The 22133-nt window shown below is 39.8% G+C and overlaps 3 protein-coding genes across 4 annotated transcripts; 1 reads left to right on the top strand and 2 right to left on the bottom strand.

The window, feature by feature from the left end:
* Positions 1–1095: 1095 nt before the first annotated feature.
* Positions 1096–3902, top strand: LOC310820866 (uncharacterized protein). Its single transcript, XM_083692689.1, has 4 exons — positions 1096–1351; positions 1467–1597; positions 1950–2031; positions 2620–3902. Exons 1-4 carry the CDS (start codon positions 1123–1125, stop codon positions 3453–3455), a joined length of 1278 nt encoding a protein of 425 aa, XP_083548815.1. The 5' UTR covers positions 1096–1122; the 3' UTR covers positions 3456–3902.
* A 1613-nt stretch (positions 3903–5515) lies between these two features.
* Positions 5516–15843, bottom strand: LOC310821028 (macrophage mannose receptor 1-like; the record flags this gene model as incomplete). Its single annotated transcript, XM_083692872.1, has 18 exons — positions 5516–5833; positions 6034–6133; positions 6452–6577; positions 6757–6848; positions 7205–7252; positions 7414–7470; positions 7721–7774; positions 8024–8101; positions 12583–12648; positions 13148–13247; positions 13542–13667; positions 13846–13937; positions 14131–14169; positions 14445–14501; positions 14954–15067; positions 15162–15218; positions 15480–15533; positions 15783–15843. 18 exons carry the CDS (start codon positions 15841–15843, stop codon positions 5760–5762), a joined length of 1395 nt encoding a protein of 464 aa, XP_083548998.1. The 3' UTR covers positions 5516–5759.
* Positions 15844–18383: 2540 nt separating this feature from the next.
* Positions 18384–21736, bottom strand: LOC310821191 (ladderlectin-like). 2 transcript variants are annotated; one of them, XM_083693136.1, is made up of 9 exons: positions 21219–21736; positions 20787–20862; positions 20485–20538; positions 20259–20315; positions 19945–19983; positions 19660–19751; positions 19363–19488; positions 18945–19044; positions 18384–18807 (listed from the first exon to the last, which is right to left on the bottom strand). In XM_083693136.1, the coding sequence occupies exons 2-9, from the start codon at positions 20845–20847 to the stop codon at positions 18734–18736; spliced, it is 603 nt and encodes a 200-aa protein (XP_083549262.1). In that variant the 5' UTR covers positions 20848–20862; positions 21219–21736; the 3' UTR covers positions 18384–18733. The 2 variants fall into 2 exon arrangements, with proteins under 2 accessions (XP_083549262.1, XP_083549261.1); XM_083693135.1 differs by having other exon boundaries at positions 20787–21736.
* Between the last annotated feature and the right edge of the window lie 397 nt (positions 21737–22133).

Here is a 22133-nt window from a genome sequence, read left to right as displayed (position 1 = left end):
TTTAATTTTCTTGTTGTGTCTTTCCCTGGTGGTCTAGTGGTTAGGATTCGGCGTTCTCGCGGCCTGTGTTCGATTCCCGGTCGGGGAACTAAACTTCTTGTGCTTATCTTTTTCCTTTGGTTTAAACGTCACCTCGTGTTGCAGTAGTTTAATGTTTGTCCACACAGTGGTCCTCGTCATGCTAGATGACGCCGCCAAATTGAATATAGCGTATTTTTTTATTTTGACAGTATTGACTCTTAGTATCCTTCCCTGGTGGTCTAGTGGTTAGGATTCGGCGCTCTCACCGCCGCGGCCCGGGTTCGATTCCCGGTCAGGGAACTAAACATTTTGTGCTTATCTTTTTCCTTTGGTTTAAACGTCACCTCGTGTTGCAGTAGTTTGATGTTTGTCATGTTTGTCGACACAGTGGTCCTCAACATGCTAGATGAGGCCACCGAATTGAATATAGCGTATTTTTTTATTTTGACAGTATTGACTCTTAGTATCCTTCCCTGGTGGTCTAGTGGTTAGGATTCGGCGCTCTCACCGCCGCGGCCCGGGTTCGATTCCCGGTCAGGGAACTAAGCTTTTTGTGCCTGTCCTTTCAGTGTACACATCATCTCGTGTTACAGCAGTATCTTTGTCCACACAGTGTTGTTTGTTTTTGTCAACATAAAAGTGATCCAACACAAAAAGATCCTCCTTCGAGCCGGATTTGAACCAGCGACCTAAGGATATCAGCATAGAACCTCTACAGTCCTCCGCTCTACCAACTGAGCTATCGAAGGGGTATAGAAATATGCGTCAACATAGGGCAATATATATGGTTCTGTATTCTCTATACATTATTTTATATGAAAGTACACAATTTATGAAAGGTAGGCCTATATTGCATAGAATCATTGACTGTAAATAAATGACCGATTTAGGAATAAAGATCTCGTCTGTCATTTCATTGACAGCAGGTGGCAGTAATGCACCTTTTTGTCCATGAGCCGACCGATCCCACTGGCTCATGGACTATTTTCACTTGGTTTGGATACAAGAAGAAGTCGTTTCTTTAGGAACAGAGGCAACTCGTATGAGTGACCGGGAAACATGTATTCAAACGCTTCTTTCCAGAATCAGCTTTCATCGATCATGAATGCTCTTACGAATGGTGCAGTTATTGAGATAACAAAACTTGTCGATTACAGCTCCGCTCTCCTTTTCACGGAGATCTCCCGACAGCGCGTTGAAAACGAGGCGCTTCGGAAGACATTGCATCGGATGCAAAGCGACCTGAAGGCTTGTAAAGGGACCATGTCCGGACAACATCACCGCTCTCCTCTTGACATGTCTTTAGAGGTTCAGATTTGCAATGAAATATGTAAGTCAAAGTTGTGGTATTTATACGCATTTACCAGTAGGTGAACCAGATATGATATAGCAAAAGTCCATTATTGAAAGCTTCTCCCTAATTTCCCTCTACTTGTTGTGTGTAGGTAATGATGAATCCGTCCGTGACCAGTGTTTTTTGGACCAGCAGCTGGATGAAAGTGTAAGGCACTTTGAAGGAGGTGTAAACATTGACGGAGAAACTAGTACTTTGCTGCCCTGCCCCATGATTAAAGAGGTTTGTTCACAATTATTATTTTCAAATCTGTGGTCTCTGCTATTACATTATGCATGTGAGTGTATGAATAGTTTATTGTAGGCTTTATGCATACGTTATATGACTGAATAAATAAACACCATACGATGTGACCTATTTTCATTTGCTCTCGTTATCTGCCATGGACGAAAAATAATAATTAATTCAGCAATAGATTATTTTCATCTCAGTAGAGATACATTTATAACATCTTCTTGTGTCTTATCAACCTCTTGACAGTGACATACAGTCACTCACAAAAGGCTCTTCAAATTATATGACATACAAGTACTTTGTCATTTTAACCTCTTCCTATGTGGTGTTAATGAAACAGGTCCTGCTTTTATCAAATGACCAATTGGAGAGAAAGCCAGCAGAGGATGTTCCGACTTGCCACAGGACCATGGCAGGGCATGGTAAATATTTTTTTCTGATTGTGCTGACATATCCTGAATTATAATTGAAACTCTGTAATTGAAACAAGAATCTGTAGTCGTCATGTTGCTGTTGATACACTTCTACAATGCTCCTCGTCTCAAAGATGAATAAATAAAGCCAGTTAGGCCACCTACAAGTAAAAGCTACGCTGTCAACATATCCTCACTCAGTCAGGACACTTACGACGGTTTAATCATGTTACATTTAAGTGTGGCGTAATTAAATGGCTACGCCTTGCCTGAAATGTAGACAACATAAAATACAAAATAACATAAGCAGGGAGCCCATAGTGTTAAACCCCCCCCCCCCCCCCCCCCCCGTATGTAGGTAAATATAGAGTGACCGATCGGGTGGAGGTTGAGGCGGTGGGTGGGACGACCGACAAGTGAGACTCTCATAGCCAGGGGTGATTACACTGTTTAACCATGGTGAAGTTTTGCACACTCGGCTCTTGGAAGCCTTGTCCCTGAGGCATGTGATGATGTTTTGCATCAGCTGTCCGTCACCTTCGCCGTTCGACTAACTGAAAGTGTCCCGTCTGACTGTCGTTGCTCCTGTCTCTGCAGGAGGCTTTCTCCCGGAGGACGAGCAGACAGACCCCACTGAGCTACAGCCCTATGAGGAGAACCAGCTGGACGTACACGCAAGCCCCAAAAGAGAGCCGGAGGATCGGAGTACCAGCCGAAACACTGACCAGCCCGCTGGACCTGAGCACGAGATTCTTGTGAAGCTTGAGCCCGACTCAGAAGGCGAGAGTTCTGGCAGTGCCGTTGTGGCAGGACGCAGTGGGATCAAGATGGAGGAGGACCTCCCGACAATCAAGCACCAGCATGATTGTTCACACTGCGGGAGAAGATTCAGGGCCAGGAGTCTGCTTTTGGTCCATGAGCGAGTTCACACGGGGGAGAAGCCGTTTGTGTGCAACCACTGTGGGAAGGGGTTCTCCCAGATGAACAACCTCACCAAGCACAAGCTCTTACACAGGGGGGGGGCGAACTCAGGGAAGGCGCATGAGTGTGATGAGTACGACAAGACGTTCTGCCAGGTCCAGGGCCTGAGGAATCACAGAATGAACTGCCACTTCAACAAAGTTGAACGCGAGTGCCGGGCGACGTTCGACAACGCTGACGCTCTCCTCAGACATTCATTTACTCCCAATAAGGTCAGCTGCAAGATATGCGGGAAGAGTTTCGCCACCAAACAAACCCTACGGGTGCACCAGAGCGTCCACACAGGCAACAAGCCGTTTATCTGCTTCTACTGCGGGAAAGGCTTTGCTTACCAGAGTAACCTGAAAACACACGAGAGGATTCACACTGGGGAGAGGCCTTTTGGTTGTCCCATGTGTGGCAAGAAGTTCACTCAGAAACACGTCCTGGATAAGCACAATTGCAAACGCTGAGGAGGACCAGAGACATTAAAAACACACAGACTAGAGTTAGGGCAGACTTTTAGCTATACTGATTGACTCTTAACCTTCCACGACAATAACACGAATTGGCATTATAAATGTTCTCTGCCAACATCATGATTGATTCTTCTTACCTACAGCATAATAGTCCCAACATCAAGGCCAACTTTGAGTAGTTGATATTCCAGGCTTATCTGTGCAGCCTGGGGAAGAGATTAATAGCATATTGACTTTTCTGGGTCTTGTTCTATTAGACTAGTCTGTACTAGCCATGTCATCTGTTTGTGCAACAGCTTTCTCCATCCTTCATTGTTTGCCAAACGAGACACTATTTGACTGTAAACTAAGTTTTTCAAATACATGCGTTATTAAATATTCGAAAGACGGTTTAGTGTCAATAGTTTTCTATTGACCCAGTTGCTTCATTTTCAATGATAATCAACACACCACTCATTGGTCTTATCTCACATTTTAATCAGATGATGCAGCCCTTTTTATTAAAATATTTAGGCTATTAATAAATATTGCATTGGAAAATTACCAAAATTAATAGTATACACACATGGGCTAATCAACACAAGAGTCAAACCAAATGTAATGTTGCTTTCACCATACAAATAGCAAAATGACACAATACAATGGGTTGATACCCATTTATATAAATTGGACTATTACAGCACAAATGAGACTAACCATTTTTATAAATTTGACTTTTACGTCAAGACATTTGAGGGTATAAATAAGGCTGAAAATAACATAATCATAGTTTAATGTCAACCATTGCATATAAATTGATAGCCTATTTGCTACATTTACATGATTCATGGTGGCCTTGACCTCCCACTGCGGAGACTGGTTAAGGGACTGTCACCTCGCCTCCACCCAAGTCCACTTGTGGCCGAGGAGGTTCAGAGCGTAACCTTTGGGGCACCGAGGTCAGAGGAGCAGGCAGTGCTTTAGACTGGTTAAGGGACTGTCACCTTGTGCTGCCTGCTGTCAAGCTGTCCTTCTGGAGCAGGCTGAGATGTTACCTTTAGAAGAAGGTAAACAAATCCCTGCTGCAGCAGGGCGAGGATGCAGAGGATGCTGCTGGTCCCTGTACTGGTGTCTCTTTAAAACACACATACTCCAAAAGTAACGTTCCAAAATCTTTTTTAAATAAAGATCTGAAAACTCAATTGTTTATCTTTTTCTTTCATCGTCAAGATAGGCTACGTGTCTGGCTGGTAGTTTACCATAACTGAAATGAATGCATTATAATCATTGTAATAATGAAATTAGCTAATAAACTTAAGCAAAAATGTGAAAACTATCACGGATTATTTTGTTGATCCTCAATCTCTTCACCAAACTGATATTATGAAGTCATCATGATGGAGATGAATCAAGCAATTGTCAAGTCAAGAAGAACAGTCTCCTGTAAATAACATAACTTATATTGAGCCCCATCAAAATGTAGGTCTACCTAATGTGGATAAAGGATGAATGTTATTTAGTCTGGTAACTTCATTAATTTAATGTGTGTAGTTGAATATTGCAATGTATTTGGAAATATTTAGGGAAGTAAATGTGTAACTATATCAAATATAGCTGTTTATACATATTTGGAGTACAGTATTTTCACTAAAGCATTTAGAATTAGCTTGATAATTGGAAATAGTTGTCGATAATCGCAATTGCTTAATTTTGACAATCAACACAGCATTCATTGGTCTAATTTCACTTGTAGGCAAATAACAGTATGCAGCCCATAATTACTTAAGGCTTTTATTCGTTAGTATTATTAGTACATTGATAAGGCTATTTAACACAAAAGCAAACACATTTTTCACGATACATTAACATATAGAATTTAACAAAAATTGGAGGTAGTCGTCTTCCATAACATAAGTACTTGTATCAAAAGATAAATGCGATAGGTGGCGGCAGAGTCGTCCACTAATCTTTACTGCTACGTCCTCACCCACGAAGCAGACAAGGCGATCGGAATCCAGAATCTCCATAGACAACAATATTACTATTTTCCAAGAACCAGCTCATATAATCTCATGTGATACACAAAAACATCTTTATTACAGGGAAAACAATTACACAGTTACTCAAAAACAGGAAATTACTGCATGTACATTACATCATACTGTATATATTTAGCCCTTTGGCATGTACTTAAACGTACATTCACTCTGTAGTAGTAAAAGAAAGGATGTCCCCAAAGCACTTAAAAATGGTGCCAAGCTATGAACAATCCTCTCTTGTACTGAGAATATGCTGCTGTCAGTAACCCACAATGTCTTCTTAATAACAGTTGTTGGGGTTTCTCACACAGATAAACCGGAGGGATGACCCACAGTTGGCATTGGACCAACCCACTGCAAAAAGAAAAATAACAACAAAGTCAATTGTATTTATATCTACAGTATATCTGACTATAGCAAGACCACTTCAAGATGTCAATGATAATATTCACCCTATCTTAACCAACCCTGGTCTACATTTGTGCGAACACTACGAGGCACTGGACCCACCATCTATGCTGTAATCATTCAGCTAACACCTGTCGTTGACTCACCTGTGGAGCGCAGGTAGAGGCAGGGGTTGCTTGACACGGCACTCTGTGAATACCAGTTGGTGTAGTAGAACCCTGAGCGGTCGACCCACATCCAGCGGCTCTGGATAGAGGAGCAGAGATTCACACCACATTTAAATCTGTGCCACTGCATCTAATCCACCTGTTAATCTTCTATATAGTGGTTTGTTATCATCACAAATAGCAGCAGGTGTACAGAATCAGAACATTTAGTTCTGTAAGTAAGCTACTCTTTCAACCACTTGTCTCTCCTTCAGCCACTTAGTGTCATTCCTCAAATATCACAGTACTATTTTTTCCTGGTCAGGTCACATGTCTAGGAAAAACTCTCCCAAATATACCATAATAACCATAAATGAGGCTTAGCTGCTCTGCTTATTTGGTAGGAGGTGACTCTCACCTGGAGGAAGAATCCACCGAGCCAGGCAGTTGAATGGCCAGCGGTTGTTGCTATCTGTTGCAGGAAGCGGTACTCAGAGGGGTTGTGCGCGGAAGCCAGGCTGGCCTGAAGATTGGTGCAGTGTTCCTGACAGGTGAGAGGGGAGGGGAGAGGAGAAGATAAATCAAGCTGGTCAAACTTTGCTTCATCGTAACATTTTAACATCTGTTGTTGAGCATTCAAACATTTTCAACAGGTTTAATAATCATAATGAATAGATTAGTTTGTCAAGCATTTGAACATTTGTAAAATGACACGTTTATTACCTCTGCATTGTGCCATGACATAAGAGAGTTCACAAACATGAAACAGCGGGACTGGTATCTGAACCAACCGGGAGGGCAATAAACAGAGCGCTCTGTCAAGACAAAGAAAGCAAACTATAAACTCAACTGCCTACTACTGTATTTTTGATTAACTTGTTTTGATACTGATGTCTTCTGCACCATCATCAAAAGCATCAGTCTTCATAATACTATTACTAGCCTGCATAGTCAACAGCAAGAAAACACAATGATGATGAAATATATTCATTACTAGTTTTTAAAAGGTTATTGGCAGTGTTACACATTTGATTTGTAGTCCTGTAAAATGACATCTGAGAAAGTACAGTTGCCAAATTATCAATTTTGAGAAATGTAAGCGCAGACGGACACTAACTAATCAATAGGTTATCATCTATTTGTTTATGTTTTGTTTATGTGTGGTGTTTACCTTCAGGAAGACCAGCCTCTACTTCATTTCCTTGTTCCACTGCTTCCACTGAAAAAAAAGAGAGCCAAGCAGCCAGTTTTCATCAAAGATATGTTGCAAATGTAGTGTTTCAATTCTCTGACCAGGAAAATAACCAACATAACAGACCGGCCACATCATGATAACGAAACATTTGATAACATGATTGAAGTCACAGGGGAGGAACTAACCAGCAGCGTCTCTCAGCTGCTCCTCTGCTGCCTTCTGTCCATCTTGATCTTCTCCTGCTGAAACACAGAACAAGGACATGTATTAAAACAACCTCATAAAGAGTAAGTGGGAACTATTATCCTGAAGGCCAATGTCCTTGACACAGATTAAGCCTAGTCTTAGACTAAATCACCGTCAATTATCATCACTGTCCTTTCAATTTGATATGCAAGAGATTGTTTGATATGCATGTTGTTACACTCTATTAAATGTCATTTGAGTGTCTTGAAAAGCATTGTACAGATCTAAATACATTTTCTTACAAACCTGGAACAGTTTCCTCCAGTTTCATCACCTCCACAGTCTCACTATCAACAGGAACTGAGAAGACAAACAAGAAAAAATGAATCAGTATTCCATACCAATCAAAGTAACCTGTGCTGTAATCCAGGAGGAGGCTGGTGGAGGCAGAAATCAGATGGCTCATTGTAATGCATGGAACGGAATGAGGAATGGAATGATAGAATGAGCCCGTCCTCTGATTCTCTAGCTCTACCAGCCTCCCCTGCTGCAATGGTTAAATTGCTGAGTTTGTGTCCTTCTGATGAATGATGCAGGATGAAGTCTCACCTGCTGCTGCTCTCACAGAGAAGGCAACACAGAGGAGGGCAGAGAGGATCAGAACCTTCATGGTGACGCTGGAGTCTGCTGGAAAGAGAAGTCACACTTGGTGAGTTGTATTGGATCATCTCAAACCGTCTCCACAGTGGATTTTTTTTTTTTTAATTTAAAAGCAAACACATCACCACAATGAACAAAGAGAGAGAGAGATAGAGATAGATAGATATGAGCAAAGTTGAATGAGTAGGTACCTTTTGTAGGTAAATCACAGGTACTTTTTCTCAGGTAGGCAGGTGATGCTGTGAAGAGAGGAGGTTGCTCTGTTGTTTATATACGGTCCTGTCCTGCATGTGGTCACCTCTGCATGTGACAAATGATGAATAGATAAAAAGTATTGGACTTTGATCTTTTACTGAGCGGTGTTACAGTGAATAGTGATAAAGCAATAAGGATATGAAACATACATGAAAATGATATCAACAGGAATCAAGTGTTTCTGTGCACGAGGTCTTGAGAGTATAACATGTGAAAAGAGAGTGTTTTGCATCTAAACTTGAACACAGGCCAAAATAGAACAACTAAAGAAATGAAATAACCACCCAACAATGAAAGAATATGGCAAACCAAGAATCAGCTAACTTCTTGAGAGTAGCATAGCCATTTATAAAGGTTTATTATGAGTAGTTTTCCTCTCCGGACCTGGAAGTCAGGTCCACAGTAAACCTGGGGCCCAGAAGAATAACGCCTGGCCCTCTGATATAACATTGAGGTTTGAGCAAAGTTGCATTTTAGATTAAGTTGTGCACCTCTCCACACTTATTCATGAAAATCCACTATTCCACTATTTAGCTCTCTTCAAATCCTCTGGAGACAGAGATGTATATTTTCACCCTGCCTTGCCTTCTATACAAAGCTAAAACCACTTAGTTGCCTGCGATAACACAATCGAAATCCGTTTCTTGTCATCCAAGTCCATATTGAAAGTTCTTGTGAATATCCAAACTTTCTAATACCTAATACCTTATAAAATACATAAGCTCTGCTGCAAATGTGTTGATAACAACAAGAATGTCGTTTATGGTTTAAGGTCCAAAGCAATGTCACAATATCACTCTGGATTTGTGAAGGTCTGTTCCAATTGAATTTGATCCGGTATGATATGTATGTGGTGATATGTATGTGTATATTTGGTTATTGTGGTCCGAACATTGCACAATCTCTTAGATAAAATGAGGGAGTGTAATTCAAGGTCAACTACAGTGCTTATCAAGAGCATCATTGCTCAGGTGGGAAAGGCACAGGCTCAACTTTTCCTTGGTCAACCTACTAGTTCTTTGATCAAATCAAACTTTATTTATATATCACATTTCATAAAGAGATGCAATACAATAAGAAAAAAAAAAATATATATCGACAAGATCAAAACAAAGAAGGAAAATAAAAGTATTAACGCCATGGAAGATGAAACAGTCAAAACAAAGATCATGCTGTCATAAACTCAGTCAAGGAAGTCTTATTCAATAATAAAACATGACCTCCCACACAAAACATGATCACCCGTTCCACACATTATCTGAAGATTACTTGTAGATACAGGACACAGGAATTCTGGGCAAGGAGGGCCAACCCCCTACTTAGCAGAAGTGCTCCCAGATCTGTTGTTCTGATCTGGACATTTACCAAATTGATTGTAATCACATGTTTCTGTTTATAAGGTCTTCAGAGAAACATCAATAAACATGTATAATGTGTGTGTGTGCACACACGTGCAAGGTTATTTTCTTTGTGTTTTATGTAAAGGCTGAATTTGAAAGTACAAGGACTAAAAACAAAAGACAGACCACATGAAAATAGCTTCAACAACAATTACTTAAATACTTTGTGTATACATACGAAGATACATGCAAAACAATCTTCGAGGAATGCAAGTTGTATCTTGATTTGTAGATGACTGATGTGAAAGAAGACACTATTCTGGCAAGGATGCAGGCTTAGCTTTGATGGGGTTGCCATGGGGTTGCTATGGGGTTGCGATGGGACAAGTGTGATTGTCCATGAATATTTGTATGCAGATGGCGTACAGATAGTGTGGTGGATGAAGACTCTCAGAAGCCTCAGATTCACGTCAACGTCATGTGCCTGGCAGCCAGATGCCAGATACAAGATTAATACACACACACACACACACACACACACACACACACACACACTCACACTCACACTCACACTCACACTCACACTCACACTCACACACACACGCCTTCTATACAAAGCTAAAACCACTTAGTTGCCTGCAATAACACAATCGAAATCCTTATACCATATCATACAAGATGATATTAAAGGTTCTTGTGAATATCCAAACTTTCTCATACATTCAATTTTGGGCAAATATGTTGATAATAACAATAATTTACTCTATGGTTTAAGGTCCAAAGCAATATCACTCTGGATTTGTGACGGTCTGTTCCAATTGAATTTGATCCAGTTTGATATGTTTGTGGTGTAGAGCTGTTTGGTTATTGTGATCCTAACATTGCACAATCTCTTAGATAAAATGTGAGAGTGTAATTCATGAAAATCTTGATAAGATCAAAACAAAGAAGCATAATAAAAGTATTAAAGCCATGGAAGATGAAATAGTCAAAACAAAGACCATGCTGTCATAAACCCAGTCAAGGAAGGCTGTTAATAGGTATTTGATAATAAAACATGACTTCCTGGTCAAAGCTCCACACATTATCTGAGATCGAGGGGCATCCTGGCCCAGAAGGGCCAACCCCCCATTTACCAGAAATGCTCCTCGATCTGTTGTTCTGGACATTTGCCAAATTGACTGAAATCACGTGTTTCTGTTCACAAGGTCTTCAGAGAAACAAATATAAAGATGGATGGTGTCTGTGTGTGTCTGTGTGTGTCTGTGTGTGCGTGTGTGCGCGCACGTGCGTGTGCAAGGGTGTTTTTTTTTTGTTTCATGTAAAGGCTGAATTTGAAAGGAAAAGGACTTACAACAAAAGACAAACAAAATAGCATGAAAAATTGCTTGAGCAACAATGACTTAAATACTTCAATCTTTGAGGAATGCAATGCAAGGAATGCAGAATAGTTATTTTTCAAAGTTGTATCATGATTTATACTCACACACACACACACACACACACACACACACACACACAAGCACGTTGAACCTTAATTTCCTCAAACTGCTACAACCAAGTCACTGACCTCTACACCATAACAATCAAAACTAGGTGAATTATTTGCTTTTAAATGAAACATCCTTTAAAACAGCCCAATGCACAACATCACACCACACCGCTATTTACAAGAAATGTCAGCTAAAAACACATAGTTAATCTAGCCCTACGTTTGGGGCAGTAATGGTTGTTATTGAGGGTTTGAGGTGATTATATTGTTACGAGGGCCGTTTCTCAATTGTTAGAAACTCGATTCCTCGCGTCCTCTCTTCCATCCTCCACTTGCTTCTTCTCAAAAAGCATTTAAGGAGAACATTTAAAGGGTGGAATCTAGATATTCTCCTCCAATGCATTTTGAGTAGGAAGCGAGTGGAGGACGGAGGAGAGGACGTGAAGAATCCCGTTTCTAACAATTGAGAAAGGGCAAGGGACCAAACAAGGTGTCGGGGAGGCGGGACAGTAAAGTATAGCCTCAGGATCCAACATGAAATACCACTAGAGCAGGGATCCCTAGCAGAATGCAGTTAGTACCTTTGCCCACGACATGGAGTTATTGAGACTCATTACCACACATACTAGAATGGAAGAGTTCTGTTCAAGACTGAGCTCATCACCTCCACCAAGGCCATCAAAAGCAGGATGTCAGCACTGCTTGAAGTTCCCCAAACTGTTGTAGACGTTGATGCTCATCATTTTCTTGCAGGATTTGACTTGATTGTTTCAAATTATATTTCTGTGTTGCTGTACTTCATTATAAGTGCTGTTTCCATGGGTATTTATCTACTTAGTATTTTATTTGATGGAATAATGGATTATACTGAAGCAGCAATGGATACTTTTTGGTATCAACTTTAAATATTTAAACGCAATTTGGTATGAGAATGTGCTTAGTCGTTCTTTTTATAATAATTCCCAAATCAACCAACAAGTAATTTATAGGTTATTACTCTGTAATCACAATTTGATGAAGACATTTCTTGGTAAACATAACTGATCATTTCCGTAAGATAAACTGTTTAAATAGTCCCTTAAAATAGACCCTTTAAGGACCTTTATGCTCTATAGACAATAATATGACTCTTCTCCAAGCACCAGCTCATATATTGTAATCTCATGTTTTACAAAAAATCTTTATTACATGGAAAACAATTACACACACTCAAAAACATACAAGGACTACATTAGCATTACATTTAACGGTATTTTTTGGCAAATTATTATTTAGAAACATACAGTCAGTAGTAAAATAAAATAAATCCTCAAAGCACTTTAGAAATGGTGTCAAGCTATGAACAGTATTCTCAGTCCTTAGAATATGCTGCTGTCAGAATCCCACAACGTGCATCAATGTCTTCTTAACTTATTTGTAACAGTTGTTGGGGTTTCTTGCACAGATAAAACGGCGTGTTGTCCCACAGTTGCTATTGATCCAGCCCACTGCAAAAGGAAAAATAACAACAATTAAATTTTTTTGGTCTACAGTTCACAGTATCTGACGATAGCAAGAATGCTCGAGTTCCATGACATTACATTTGGAGTAACTGTGCTAACATGATATTGTTGACAGCTAACCCTAACAAGAACCATGTACATTTGACCTGAAAAAAATAAAATAAAAAATCTTCCTTTCTTCTAGCATTGTGACTGCCAATAGCCCCTGGTCCTAGCTTATATTACTTTTTCTTATGATGACTGATGGATAGATGATTCACTCACTTAGACAAAGATGTTTGTTGTAAGTGGCTTTGGATTAAGGCGTCTGCTAAATGCCATAAATGTAAATGTAAATGACCTGCTGTCAGTCGACCGAGAATTTGGTCAATACGTTCACCCTCTGTTAACCAACCCCGGTCTACATTTGTACTAACACTATGACAGGCACTGGACCCACCATCTATCGCTGTCATCGTTCAGCTAACACCTGTGGTTGACTCACCTGTGGAGCGCAGGTAGAGGCAGGGGTTGCTTGACACGGTACTCTGTGAATACCAGTTGGTGTAGTAGAACCCTGAGCGGTCGACCCACATCCAGCGGCTCTGGATAGAGGAGCAGAGATTCACACCACATTTAAATCTGTGCCACTGCATCTAATCCACCTGTCAATCTTCTATATAGTGGTTTGTTATTATCACAAATAGCAGCAGGTGTACAGAATCAGAACATTTAGTTCTGTAAGTAAGCTACTCTTTCAACCACTTGTCTCTCCTTCAGCCACTTAGTGTCATTTCTCAAATATCACAGTACTATTTTTTTGTGTCTAGGAAAAACTCTTATCTATACCGTAAATGAGGCTTAGCTGCTCTGCTTATTTGGTAGGAGGTGACTCTCACCTGGAGGAAGAATCCACCGAGCCAGGCAGTTGATTGGCCAGAGGTTGTTGCTATCTGTTGCAGGAAGCGGTACTCAGAGGGGTTGTGCACGGAAGCCAGGCTGGCCTGAAGACTGTTGCAGTGTTCCTGACAGGTGAGAGGGGAGGGGAGAGGAGAAGATAAATCAAGCTGGTCAAACTTTGCTTCATCGTAACATTTTAGCATCTGTTGTTGAGCACTCAAACATTTTCCACAGGTTTAATAAACATTGTAATAGATTAGTTTGTCAAGCATTTGAACATTTGTAAAATGACACGTTTATTACCTCTGCATTGTGCCATGACATAAGAGAGTTCACAAACATGAAACAGCGGGACTGGTATCTGAACCAACCGGGAGGGCAATAAATAGAGCGCTCTGTCAAGACAAAGAAAGCAAACTATAAACTCAACTGCCACACTTTCATTTATTTATTCCCCACAACAAGTAACAAACCACTCCTTAATACAGTATGTGTCATTACGTTCTCGTGTGTTTCACAAACGCTGTGATAACATGGATGATAGAACAGTGATATGTCTACGTATATCAGTTATCATGTGAACCTGACCTTGAGGTACTTCAGCCAGATCAGCCTGAGCTTCTCCCTCTGTAGAGACACAAACACATCATTAGAGAAGACTATTACACCCTAACCATCAGCAAAAAACACTAGGAAGAAAAAACAAAAGAAATGTCTCTCTTTTTATTGCTAATATTTAATTGTTCCTAAGTATTTTGATTCACTTGTTTTTATACTTATGTATTCACACATTAAATCCCTGAGCTTTCATACCAGGTTAGCTATGCTCCTACAGAAGCTAACAAATCAAGAGATGTTTTTTTGATGCTTCTGGTTGACATAAGTCAAAGAAGAGTACTAACCTGGAACTTCACCCTCTTGCTCCACTGCTGCATCCTCTACAAATTCAACTTGCTCTGCTGAAACACAGAATAAGGACATTCAAGTGTTCTATCAGTAAAACCGGGAGGGCAATAAACCGGGAGGGCAACCGGGAGGGCAATAAACAGAGCGCTCTGTCAAGACAAAGAAAGCAAACTATAAACTCAACTGCCTACTACTGTATTTTTGATTAACTTGTTTTGATACTGATGTCTTCTGCACCATCATCAAAAGCATCAGTCTTCATAATACTATTACTAGCCTGCATAGTCAACAGCAAGAAAACACAATGATGATGAAATATATTCATTGCTAGTTTTTAAAAGGTTATTGGCAGTGTTACACATTTGATTTGTAGTCCTGTAAAATGACATCTGAGAAAGTACAGTTGCCAAATTATCAATTTTGAGAAATGTAAGCGCAGACGGACACTAACTAATCAATAGGTTATCATCTATTTGTTTATGTTTTGTTTATGTGTGGTGTTTACCTTCAGGAAGACCAGCCTCTACTTCATCTCCTTGTTCCACTGCTTCCACTGAAAAAAAGAGAGCCAAGCAGCCAGTTTTCATCAAAGATATGTTGCAAATGTAGCCTTTCAATTCTCTGACCAGGAAAATAACCAACATAACAGACCGGCCACATCATGATAACGAAACATTTGATAACATGATTGAAGTCACAGGGGAGGAACTAACCAGCAGCGTCTCTCAGCTGCTCCTCTGCTGCCTTCTCTCCATCTTGATCTTCTCCTGCTGAAACACAGAACAAGGACATGTATTAAAACAACCTCATAAAGAGTAAGTGGGAACTATTATCCTGAAGTCCAATGATCTTGACACAGATTAAGCCTAGTCTTAGACTAAATCACCGTCAATTATCATCACTGTCCTTTCAATTTGATATGCAAGAGATTGTTTGATATGCATGTTGTTACACTCTATTAAATGTTATTTGAGTGTCATTTGAGTGTCTTGAAAAGCATTGTACAGATCTAAATACATTTTCTTACAAACCTGGAACAGTTTCCTCCAGTTTCATCACCTCCACAGTCTCACTATCAACAGGAACTGAGAAGACAAACAAGAAAAAATGAATCAGTGTTCCATACCAACCAAAGTAACCTGTGCTGTAATTCAGGAGGAGGCTGGTGGAGGCAGAAATCAGATGGCTCATTGTAATGCATGGAACGGAATGAGGAATGGAATGATAGAATGAGCCCGTCCTCTGATTCTCTAGCTCTACCAGCCTCCCCTGCTGCAATGGTTAAATTGCTGAGTTTGTGTCCTTCTGATGAATGATGCAGGATGAAGTCTCACCTGCTGCTGCTCTCACAGAGAAGGCAACACAGAGGAGGGCAGAGAGGATCAGAACCTTCATGGTGACGCTGGAGTCTGCTGGAAAGAGAAGTCACACTTGGTGAGTTGTATTGGATCATCTCAAACCGTCTCCACAGTGGATTTTTTTTTTTTTAATTTAAAAGCAAACACATCACCACAATGGAGAGAGAGAGAGAGAGAGAGAGAGAGAGATAGATAGATAGATAGATATGAGCAAAGTTGAATGAGTAGGTACCTTTTGTAGGTAAATCTCAGGTACTTTTTCTCAGGTAGGCAGGTGATGCTGTGAAGAGAGGAGGTTGCTCTGTTGTTTATATACGGTCCTGTCCTGCATGTGGTCACCTCTGCATGTGACAAATGATGAATAGATAAAAAGTATTGGACTTGGATCTTTTACTGCAGCTATTATATTGAAACGATATTCCCCCAATAATAAACCCAATAATATCAGATTATTGATATCAACAGTCATCACGTTTTTCTGCGCACACAATCTTGGGAGTATAACATTAAATTAGATCCATCTAAAGTTGAACGCTGGCCAAAATAAGAATTAAATAACCACCAAACAATGAAAGTATATGGCCAACCAAGAATCGGCTAACTTCTTGAGAGTAGCATAGCCATTTATAAAGGTTTATTATGAGTAGTTTTCCTCTCCGGACCTGGAAGTCAGGTCCACAGTAAACCTGGGGCCCAGAGATTTTCCTAGACAGGAATAACTCATGGCCCTAATGATGTAAAAGCACTCATTCATGAAAATCCACTTTTCCACTATTTAGCACTAATCAAATCCTCTGGAGACAGAGATGTATATTTTCACCCTGCCTTGCCTTCTATACAAAGCTAAAACCACTTAGTTGCCTGCAATAACACAATCGAAATCCTTATACCATATCATACAAGATGATATTAAAAGTTCTTGTGAATATCCAAACTTTCTCATACATTCAATTTTGGGCAAATATGTTGATAATAACAATCATTTACTCTATGGTTTAAGGTCCATAGCAATATCACTCTGGATTTGTGACGGTCTGTTCCAATTGAATTTGATCCAGTTTGATATGTTTGTGGTGTAGAGCTGTTTGGTTGTTGTGATCCTAACATTGCACAATCTCTTAGATAAAATGTGAGAGTGTAATTCATGAAAATCTTGATAAGATCAAAACAAAGAAGCATAATAAAAGTATTAAAGCCATGGAAGATGAAATAGTCAAAACAAAGACCATGCTGTCATAAACCCAGTCAAGGAAGGCTGTTAATAGGTATTTGATAATAAAACATGACTTCCTGGTCAAAGTTCCACACATTATCTGAGATCGAGGGGCATCCTGGCCCAGAAGGGCCAACCCCCCATTTACCAGAAATGCTCCTCGATCTGTTGTTCTGGACATTTGCCAAATTGACTGAAATCACGTGTTTCTGTTCACAAGGTCTTCAGAGAAACAAATATAAAGATGGATGGTGTCTGTGTGTGTCTGTGTGTGTCTGTGTGTGTGTGTGCGTGTGTGCGCGCACGTGCGCGTGCAAGGGTGTTTTTTTTTTGTTTCATGTAAAGGCTGAGTTTGAAAGGAAAAGGACTTACAACAAAAGACAAACAAAATAGCATGAAAAATTGCTTGAGCAACAATGACTTAAATACTTCAATCTTTGAGGAATGCAATGCAAGGAATGCAGAATAGTTATTTTTCAAAGTTGTATCATGATTTATACTCACACACACACACACACACACACACACACACACACACACACACACACACACACACACACACACACAAGCACGTTGAACCTTAATTTCCTCAAACTGCTACAACCAAGTCACTGACCTCTACACCATAACAATCAAAACTAGGTGAATTATTTGCTTTTAAATGAAACATCCTTTAAAACAGCCCAATGCACAACATCACACCACACCGCTATTTACAAGAAATGTCAGCTAAAAACACGTCGTTAATTACGAGTTAGTTAGGAGGGCCGTTTCTCAATTGTTAGAAACTCGATTCCTCGCGTCCTCTCTTCCATCCTCCACTTGCTTCTTCTCAAAAAGCATTGAAGGAGAACATCTAAAGGGTGGAATCTAGATATTCTCCTCCAATGCATTTTGAGTAGGAAATGAGTGGGGGACGGAGGAGAGGACGTGAAGAATCCCGTTTCTAACAATTGAGAAAGGGCAAGGGACCAAACAAGGTGTCGGGGAGACGGGACAGTAAAGTGTAGCCTTGGTATCCAACATGAAATACCACTAGAGCAGGGATCCCTAGCAGAATGCAGTTAGTACCTTTGCCCACGACATGGAGTTATTGCAGGATTTGACTTGCATGTTTCAATTTGTGTGTTACTGTACTTCACTATAAGTGCTGTTTCCATGGGTATTTATCTACCTCGTATTTTATTTGATGGAATAATGGATTATAGCAAGGATACTTTTTGGTGTCAAATATTTAAACACAATTTGGTACGAGAATGTGCTTAGTTGTTCTTTTTATAATAATTCCCAAAGCATCCAACAAGTAATTTATCGGTTATTACTCTGTTTGACTAAGACATTTCTTGGTAAACATAACCGATCATTTTTGTACCATAAGACAAACTTCTTAAATAGAACCTTTAAAGTGGAATATCCCTTTAAGGACCTTTATGCTTCATAGACAATACTCTTCTCCAAGCACCAGCTCATATAATGTCATGTTTTATAAAACATCTTTATTACATGGAAAGCAATTACAGTCACTCAAAAACAAGGACAACATTAGCATTACATCTTACAGTATTTAGCCCTTTGGTGAATCCTAAACATTCAGTCAGTCATAGAAGAAAATAAATCCTCAAAGCACTTAGAAATGGTGTCAAGCTATGAACAGTATTCTTACAATATGCTGCTGTCAGAAACCCACAATGTGCGTCAATATCTTCTTCACTTCTTAATAACAGTTGTTGGGGTTTCTCGCACAGATAAACCGGAGTGATGTCCCACAGTTGCTATTGGACCAGCCCACTGCAAAAAGAAAAATAACAACAATAAAACCAATTGTATTTATCTAAAGTATACCTGACTATAGCAAGACCCCTTGAGTTGCATGACATTACATTTGGAGTAACTGTGCTTGCATGATATTCTCATGATATTCTCACCTGTGGAGCGCAGGTAGAGGCAGGGGTTGCTTGACACGGCACTCTGTGAATACCAGTTGGTGTAGTAGAACCCTGAGCGGTCGACCCACATCCAGCGGCTCTGGATAGAGGAGCAGAGATTCACACCACATTTAAATCTGTGCCACTGCATCTAATCCACCTGTTAATCTTCTATATAGTGGTTTGTTATCATCACAAATAGCAGCAGGTGTACAGAATCAGAACATTTAGTTCTGTAAGTAAGCTACTCTTTCAACCACTTGTCTCTCCTTCAGCCACTTAGTGTCATTCCTCAAATATCACAGTACTATTTTTTCCTGGTCAGGTCACATGTCTAGGAAAAACTCTCCCAAATATACCATAATAACCATAAATGAGGCTTAGCTGCTCTGCTTATTTGGTAGGAGGTGACTCTCACCTGGAGGAAGAATCCACCGAGCCAGGCAGTTGAATGGCCAGCGGTTGTTGCTATCTGTTGCAGGAAGCGGTACTCAGAGGGGTTGTGCACGGAAGCCAGGCTGGCCTGAAGACTGTTGCAGTGTTCCTGACAGGTGAGAGGGGAGGGGAGAGGAGAAGATAAATCAAGCTGGTCAAACTTTGCTTCATCGTAACATTTTAGCATCTGTTGTTGAGCAATTTTCCACAGGTTTAATAAACATTGTAATAGATTAGTTTGTCAAGCATTTGAACATTTGTAAAATGACACGTTTATTACCTCTGCATTGTGCCATGACATAAGAGAGTTCACAAACATGAAACAGCGGGACTGGTATCTGAACCAACCGGGAGGGCAATAAATAGAGCGCTCTGTCAAGACAAAGAAAGCAAACTATAAACTCAACTGCCACACTTTCATTTATTTATTCCCCACAACAAGTAACAAACCACTCCTTAATACAGTATGTGTCATTACGTTCTCGTGTGTTTCACAAACGCTGTGATAACATGGATGATAGAACAGTGATATGTCTACGTATATCAGTTATCATGTGAACCTGACCTTGAGGTACTTCAGCCAGATCAGCCTGAGCTTCTCCCTCTGTAGAGACACAAACACATCATTAGAGAAGACTATTACACCCTAACCATCAGCAAAAAACACTAGGAAGAAAAAACAAAAGAAATGTCTCTCTTTTTATTGCTAATATTTAATTGTTCCTAAGTATTTTGATTCACTTGTTTTTATACTTATGTATTCACACATTAAATCCCTGAGCTTTCATACCAGGTTAGCTATGCTCCTACAGAAGCTAACAAATCAAGAGATGTTTTTTTGATGCTTCTGGTTGACATAAGTCAAAGAAGAGTACTAACCTGGAACTTCACCCTCTTGCTCCACTGCTGCATCCTCTACAAATTCAACTTGCTCTGCTGAAACACAGAATAAGGACATTCAAGTGTTCTATCAGTAAAACATCAGTGTTTCATCAGCAAAACAAACTAGTTCCTCGGTTCTGTGATAGATATGCAACTTGTTATTGTCTATTAATTTAGAGGAAACTTCATCCATCGTGTTTCATGTAAACCAAACCATACAAACCTGGAACACTTTCCTGCAGTTCCACTCCAGCCGGAGTCTCACTCTCAACAGGAACTTAAAAGGAAAAAGACAGCATCGTTGATTCCTAACTTGTTCCTAAGTCCAGTTCAGTTTGAGTGCATTGCAATTTACCCAATTGAAATCCAACATATTCGAGATATCTGTATGCTTTGTCACAAACCATTGCATTTACTGTATCGGAAAATAGCAGGATTTTCAGTTTACACAATACCAGTCAGCATCACCTGTGTTGTATCTATGGTATTGCTGAGTTTGTGTCAGGATGCAGGGTGAGGACTTACCTGCTGCTGTCATAACTGAGAAGGCTATGCAGAGGAGGGCAGAGAGGATCAGAAACTTCATGGTGATGCTGGTTGTCTTGAAGAAAAGTGACAGATTGTCAGAGTTAGTACTTAGTTTGAATAATTTCAAACCATGACCAAAAAGTTTTTACCCATATGAGAAACCGTGATAAGACAAGTTACGCTCAGAGGATAATAACATTAGCAATAGAAAACCTCCATTGAAGGTACTTTTTAATCAAGGACTAAATTAATAAAACAAGATTGATAAGGTAATACTCTACTCTACTCTAATATGTGTCCAGGTAACCAGCCCATAGAATAAGATGTAAGAAGTTGACCACAGTAAATGAACACTTTGAAACTGAGAAAGAGAGAGAGAAGTGATTGAAGTTGAGTAGAGACAAGTAGTAAACGCAGCAGGACCCTTACCACTCGTAGGTAAATCACAGGTACTTTTTCTCAGGTAGGCAGGTGATGCTGTGAAGAGAGGAGGTTGCTCTGCTGTTTATATACGATCCTGTCCTCCATGCTGTCACCTCTTCATGTGACGATAAGGCGCACTGGACTTTGACATTGTGTGTCAGTAATTTACACAACAGATGAAAAATCTGACAGGGAATTTACATCATGATGTTGTAAAAACTGTTAGAAAGATATATCGTGTTGGAACAGGGTCAAATTGACAAACGGTTTGGAACAAGGAACAAAGGCAGCGATTTGAGTGAACTGCTTAATGGTTTATTATTCATAACCTCATCATCTTCTTTTAGTCTGTGCAGTGAAAGAGAAGTGGAGAAATTGTATTTTTTTCACAGTTTCTTACCATGAATGTTCACACATTACAGGAATGTACTGTAGCCTCAAAAGGTAACAGGGATGCTTGCACCACAAACAAAACAGTATTCTATATTGCTACTGTACTCAATAAACAGATTTTTAAATAATAATAAAAAGAACAGTATTATAAACAGAAGCAGGCTCTTGGGTCAAAGAAGATGTGCATAAACCATTCTTCTTTGCTTCCAAGCTTCAAGGCTCTCTGAGAAACAGTTACAAAGGTTGCTGAGAAGACTATCCTAACAGAATACATTGATACATAGAACAGAGAATACATCGAATACATACTGTATTGTCAAATAGAATGTATTGATAGATCGAATACAAACTGTATTGTCAAATAGAATGTATTGATAGATCGAATACAAACTGTATTGTTAAATAGAATGTATTGATAGATTGAATACAAACTGTATTGTTAAATAGAATGTATTGATAGATCGAATACATACTGTATTGTCTAATAGAATGCATTGATAGATAGAATACAGAATGTATTGTCTAACA

Source organism: Argentina silus (genome assembly GCF_951799395.1).
Source record: "Argentina silus genome assembly, chromosome: 21".
Classification (NCBI taxonomy): domain Eukaryota; kingdom Metazoa; phylum Chordata; class Actinopteri; order Argentiniformes; family Argentinidae; genus Argentina; species Argentina silus.
This window is presented reverse-complemented; position numbering and strand designations above follow the sequence as displayed.

Coding starts and splice junctions, on each gene's coding strand:
- LOC310820866 (XM_083692689.1), top strand. CDS start 1,123: ATGAATGCTCTTACGAATGGTGCAGTTATTGAGATAACAAAACTTGTC. Junction 1,352..1,466: donor TCAGATTTGCAATGAAATAT/GTAAGTCAAAGT, acceptor TGTTGTGTGTAG/GTAATGATGAATCCGTCCGT. Junction 1,598..1,949: donor CCTGCCCCATGATTAAAGAG/GTTTGTTCACAA, acceptor TTAATGAAACAG/GTCCTGCTTTTATCAAATGA.
- LOC310821191 (XM_083693135.1), bottom strand. CDS start 20,847: ATGAAGTTTCTGATCCTCTCTGCCCTCCTCTGCATAGCCTTCTCAGTT. Junction 20,539..20,786: donor CTCAGTTATGACAGCAGCAG/GTAAGTCCTCAC, acceptor TTTCCTTTTAAG/TTCCTGTTGAGAGTGAGACT. Junction 19,984..20,258: donor GCAAGAGGGTGAAGTTCCAG/GTTAGTACTCTT, acceptor GTGTCTCTACAG/AGGGAGAAGCTCAGGCTGAT.